The 6583-nt window shown below is 37.4% G+C and overlaps 1 protein-coding gene across 1 annotated transcript; it reads right to left on the bottom strand.

Annotated features, from left to right (window-relative positions):
• Window positions 1–584: 584 nt before the first annotated feature.
• On the bottom strand, window positions 585–3316 carry LOC125240218. Its single transcript, XM_048148042.1, has 2 exons — window positions 1663–3316; window positions 585–616 (listed from the first exon to the last, which is right to left on the bottom strand). Exons 1-2 carry the CDS (start codon window positions 3314–3316, stop codon window positions 585–587), a joined length of 1686 nt encoding a protein of 561 aa, XP_048003999.1.
• Window positions 3317–6583: the final 3267 nt, after the last annotated feature.

Raw genomic sequence — 6583 nt, 5'->3', positions numbered from 1 at the left:
AAAAAGGAATAGAGGCACCAAAAATAGAGCCTCACCCGAAAAAAGTTATGCTGTCCGTTTGGTGGGATATTCATGGTATTATTCACTGGGAACTCCTACCAAGTGGAATGACTGTTACCGCATCAGTATACTGTAATCAGCTTGAAAATTTAAACCAAAAAATCTGTCAGAATCATCCACAGCATGCTAAAGTTTTTTTCTTACACGACAATGCTCGCCCACACATTGCAAAAGTGACTCGGCTAAAGCTATTGGAGCTAGGTTGGAAAGTGATACCTCATCCACCGTACTCTCCAGACTTGGCACCTACGGATTACGCATTGTTCAGATCGCTAAGCAATGCCTTGAATGAAAAAAAGTTCGATGATCAAGCCCATCTACGACAGTACATAGCTGAGTTTTTTGAATCTAAACCTAAGAACTTCTTCGCCGATGCTATTCATTCTTTACCAGAACGATGGAGACAAGTAGTAGATAACGAAGGCCGTTATATTTTTGATAAATGATTAAAATAATAAATTAAATAAAAATTACAATATTGGTTATGATTCGCTCATTACTTTCTTACCAACCCAATACCATTGTCACTTCCTGGTTTTGCTCTTAATTGTTTTAGCTAATAAGTGAAATATATAATCATTTTAAAGTAAATATTTGTTGTAGAAAGTTTTGTTTTGTGATAATTTAAAATTACTAGCCGGGAGTTGAGTGTTATGCTCGAATACTGAAGGACAATTAAACATAAATAAATAACATTAGGTACATTATTAATATTACTATTTTATTGGCGTTATTTATGCTCAATTTATTAGATCGAACTTAAAAAGTAATAATCTAAATTAATCGGTATTAAAGCGGCATAAACTCAAAATTTTACTTCTTTTCTCATAGCACTGAATATTTTAGACATAAAGTTCAGAAGCAAATCGTAGTATTTGGTATTACACTCATTCACAAGCATAACGTCGTAGTTACTTTATACACTTTTCACAAAGACGTGTGCATATTTTACTAAACTCTAAGATCTAAGTCTATTACCACTTACCACAAAATCAAAAGATTTGAGAAGCAAATGTATGGAAAATGATGTATATAAAAGAATGATTTATTTTTTGGTACCTAGGAATAAATCATAAAATCTGTTTTTTTGGGCTAGCTTGGATATCTTTTGTCCCTACTCGAGTCTGATAAAGGTAATTCAATATTTTTTTTATTACAGTTATGTGAAGAAGACGCTATGCAGTTCTTGTAAATTATTACTTATATGTATATTATTTCCATGCTCAATGAATAAAAAAATAACTTTAACGTTGACCACTATCAGAAAACTGGCACTAAAACCTCGTTTGTATCGTTAACTGTAGTTCGAAATACCTTGCAAGACCGATTTTGACGCAAAATGGGCTTGCCTGTCCAATTACTAAAATGAAAATTTCAGTGTTATATGCTTTTCAGGTACGGAGTTCTTGTCTTAAACGTCGATTTATAACAAATTTCAGTTTACCATTGTATTATTTCATCAAAAATCCACCAGAAAACCAAACCAAAAAAAATTGTTCAATTCCGGAACTAGTTCCGGAATTCCGGAATTGAAGTCCAATCTCGAAAACCAGTTCCGGAATTGAAAACCGTCCGATATTGCAAGCCCTAGATACAACTGACTCGCTACAATGCCCTGTCCAGCCTTCAGCATCTCGGCGGAGACCTTGTCATATCCTGCAGCCTTACCTGATTTCATACCTTTCAATGCTTTCACAATCTCATCCATGCTAATTTCATCCATTGATAAGTTTCCATTCAAACCTGAGGTTAGCATATTTGCTTCCTCCCTTTCAAACAAGCTTTCAAAATACTCCTGCCATCTCTTTAGAATACATTCTTCCCCATTCAGCAAACTTCCATTCGAATCTTTCACCGATTTTAGCTCAGAGTCTGAACTCTTACCTCTGGCTAGGCGAACGGATTTCCAGAAGAACTTTATGTTCGTCTGAAAATCTTGCGACAATCTTTCATCCATTTGATCATTAAGTTCATCTTTCTTTCTTTTAACTAATTCTTTCACACGCACTTTCATACTTCTATAGTTATCCTTCGCTACATTCACCTCATCAAAAGAGGCTTTATGGGCTCTTTGATTAGCTCGTGCTGCTAACCAATCCCGCCATAGCTTCTTCTTCTCACATACCGCCTCTTGCACTTCCTTATCGAACCACACATTCTTCACCTTTCCTCCTTTGTTCCTTTTACTCACACCACACACTACCCTAGCCACACTTACAACTTTATTTTTAAAGTTGCTCCATAATTCATCAATCTCATCTATATCATCCAAACTTTCAAACTCATTCTTCAATTTACTGACGTACTCTTCACTTGCGCTTTCTTCTTGCAAACATTCCACTTTTATTCGGTCTAAAACGCTAGGGGCCGCACGAGGTCGTGATCGCCACCCTTTGAACAGACCACTTATTCGGCACATTACCAGGAAGTGGTCAGTATGGATACCTGACCCACGATACACCCTAGCGTCCAGAACATTCTTCTTCATTCTATCATCCACAATTATAAAATCAATCATACTTTTCCTCACGTTCTCTGCCTCTCGAGTGTACAAATGTATCCATTTGTGAGAAAACATTGTGTTTGCCACACAAAGGTTCCACTCGAGGCAAATCTCTAACAAGTTCCTTCCATTCTCATTCACTCTATCGTCGCCATGCATACCTAGAACCCTTTCACACCCAACTCTCTTGACTCCTACCCAACTATTAAAATCACCTAACATTATTATCCTCTCATTATCCTTGCACACTCTTAAAACGTCTCTCACTTTGTCCCAAAACATTCGCCTTTCATCCTGTGTATGCTGGGAGTTTCCCGCTCCCTGATCTACAGGAGCGTAAACCCCGAGCACAAATATCCTTATCATGCCCACTTTCATTCTAATCCATATCAACCTGGGACTTACGCACTCAAACTCATTTACACATTCAGCCATCCTAGCGGAGAGTATGACACCGACTCCCTTACTGGCTCGATCTGAGCTTGGCACCCCCGACCAGTACGCCGTGTAAGCCCCATGTGTGGTGGTGTCACATCCCTTCCGCTTTGTCTCATTCACACAAAGGACATCGATCCTTCTTTCTTCCATCATCTGCAAAACCTCATTACATTTCTCATTCATTCCTCCTCCAACATTCAATGTAGCAAAACGGCTCTCCGTGAGCCGCTTCTCGCCCTCGTAAGAAACGAGACGTGATGGGTGGCGTACCGCATCGCCGCCATGCGGATGATTATTGTTTTTCAAAATCTCCATTGCGTTCCCACGAGTAGTAGGGATAACAAGTCCACCCCAGCAGAGCCCTATACTAAGGTAAGGCGGGTATACCTAGTGTCCTATGACCGCCAACACAGACACCCTCCGTTATAAACCAGACTCCCTCTGGCCACGCATCCCTCGGCACGGGTCGGTTTACACCTTGGATTGGGGGTTTTATTTCAGAGTTTTCCTTCTCCTAGATAGGTTGCAGCACGATGCTGACGAGGCCCATCTCCCCTCTTTTTATTTGTATTGTATTTTTATGTTCTTTTTCTTACTCAACTTGACTCTAGCTTTTTCACTACCTATAAGTATTTATCCTATATATCAAATTCATAATTACAACGGATTATTTCGCACATACTTAAAAGATACGTTGGCAACAATTTTGACAGAATCGCCGGTGCAAATATAATTTTAAAATGTCAAACTTCGATGAAATTTTGACGTGTTCAGTACTGTCAGAATCGTTGCAAACTTGCCTTGGCCCAACTCTAACTACCTAGTAAAATATATTTCAAAAATATGTTACATATATTAAAATGTATTTTTGATTCTTCTTACACCATTACGCATTTTAATGTATGGGATGGTATGATATTCTTATATTTAATCTATGTTTACATTAATTGGACATTAGTATGCGTGATATGATATGGTTATAGTCGAGCGATTTTGAGCTATAGTCGAGTATTTCTTTTTTTCTTTTTAGACAGCACTTTGGCCCACTCAACTGAAACCCGTAGATCCGAACTTGTGCGCACCGTCGATAGGGCACGCCTGCGACTATAGTCCTGCCTATTATGACTATATTTGACCCAGAATTTTAATCACCCAAGAACTACAAGAAAAGTAAAGAAAAAAAAAATTCTCTAGTCACATTCATTTAAAATCAAAATAAAATAACTATTTTACTTCAGTTTAATTAACACTTAAAGTCAATATGGAATGCAATGTGACATAATTTATAGTCCCACTCATTCCCTTTTCAATTTTCGTCACCATTTAGACTGAGGCGAAATCGGTTATAGATGTTGTACACAGTTGCAAAATGCAACCTTCATGAAAGAAATAATTTATACAGCAGTATGCATTTTTGCAATTGTGTGTACAAATCTATAACTAGGAGTTTAAAAACTTTGAAGTTAATTTGACAGTAGTTCTTCATCAGTCATATCTATGAGTAACTGACAATTATAGTCATATATTAGTCCGACTGGCAATTATAGTCAGACATGTCACTGGCAATTATAGTCAGGCTATATGTGACTGACAAATTATAGTCGGACTGTGTCACTGGTAGTTATAGTCAGGCTATATGTGACTGGCAGTTATAGTCGTTTGTCAGCTGGACTATATAGTCGTCTGCGCGTGCCCACACAAGTTTGGTATACGAGGCCACAGTTTTGGCGGGATTTCGACGTTTCTTCATTTGTTTTTCTTTTTTCGTGTTATTTCTTTTTAGCCCCTTCTTAAAAAGCTACTGAAATTATTAGTTAAAAAAGTATTTTGTCCCTTCCTCACAAATACATAAGTCGACATGACAAAAAGGGACAAAACACTCTTTAACTAATCAGTTGAGTAACTTTTTTATATATAAGGGGAGAACCTTTTTTTTATTGTGTTTTCTGTATTAATACTATGTTCAGTAGTTCCTACCTTGTTTAGATTGTATTTTTAGTTGGGCTCTATTTTTACTGTCACGTAAAAATGAACTATTAGAGAATTGTAACTAAGATTGTTTTAGTGAGTTTTAATATATATTCTTTGACACTTTTTTTATTGTTTGCACTATGTGTGTTTGTAAAGTATCTAGCCGTAATCTACCTAAGTCTTTAATTATAAAATTATAGCTGTACATCTTGGCAAAAAACAGTAACATAGTGTGTAACTCGGGGAGTATGAATATTACTAACTCGAACTTACTCTCGTTAGTAATATTCAACTTCCTCCCTTGTTACACAATGTACTTATAAAACTTCAGTAGGTTGTGGAGGTTCACGTTTTATGGGCGCTGTCATGTGCCAAAAAGATGAACTTACAAGTATTAGATTGTAGATTGTACAAGGATTTTTATTCAGCGCAGTGGACCCAGGTCGGCTGAAGCACGAAGCCGCTGTCGCAACGGTGAGGTAGTAGGTTGTATAGTATGTATTACAACTATTAGTGGACTGTGCAGCCTGCTAGCTTTCCGGGGCGGCGGCAGAACGACCGAGAACGAGACAGAAGAAAGAAGAGAAGAGAAGAACATCGGAGAACTCGAGATTCTGTAGTACCGTCAACCGGGGTGGTTTTAGGATTTGGGGTTACTTTGATGGTATTTGAACGGCTTTAAAATTAACATACATACCTCTACATATATTTTATTTTAATTTTTAATTTGAAATGTTGAATTTAATTCGAATTTTATTTTGTTTCAATGTAGTTTGATTTAATAGTACATTGTGCAACAAGGGGAGGAAGTTGAATATTACTAACGAGAGTAAGTTAAATCGCGACGGCTTGCCGGAGCGATTTAAAGACTCGAGTTAGTAATATTCATACTCCCCGAGTAACACACAATGTTTTTCATCACACTCGCAATGTAAAAAATATGTAAACAGATGTAAAAAAGTCAAGTAGGTACGGTACAAGAAATTTCATTATTCCCTTGAGAGAACGATTTTTCTATAACTCACGCTCCGCCTGCGTGCAATAGCACATTTAAAGTGCGGGTGTGATGAAAAATTAATTATTGAATTTTACAGCTTTAATTTTTATATAGTGTAATTTGTAAATTTTAAATAATGTAACGTAATGTAAAAATACGGAAAATAAGTCCGTTATTTTTGTCTGAAATAAACGAATACAATACATATATACAATCACGCCTGTATCCCATAAAGGGGTAGGCAGAGCACATGAACTACCTAAGTTTCTGTGCCACTCTTGGCAAAAAGGGGTTGAAAAATAACGAAATTGTGACATTGCAGTGACAGGTTGCCAGCCTCTCGCGTACGCCACAATTTAACCCATATCCCACAGTCGACTTCTACGACACCCACGGGAAGAAAGGGGGGTGGTGAAATTCTTAACCCGTCACCACACGGACTAAAAAACGGGTTTAAAATTAACATTATTCATTATTTACTGAACCTGTTCCTGTAACTAGCAGCAGCGGCTGGTCCATACAAGCCGATTCCCACAGGCTTTCCTAAAATTGATTACTAGTAGGTAAAGTACCTAATGTAAAGGTTGGTTTCTTTTTTTGGTGTTGCCTATCAG

This window comes from Leguminivora glycinivorella, chromosome 27, assembly GCF_023078275.1.
Source record: "Leguminivora glycinivorella isolate SPB_JAAS2020 chromosome 27, LegGlyc_1.1, whole genome shotgun sequence".
Classification (NCBI taxonomy): domain Eukaryota; kingdom Metazoa; phylum Arthropoda; class Insecta; order Lepidoptera; family Tortricidae; genus Leguminivora; species Leguminivora glycinivorella.
Note: the sequence above shows the minus strand (reverse complement) of the source record. Positions and strands in the feature narration are given on the sequence as shown.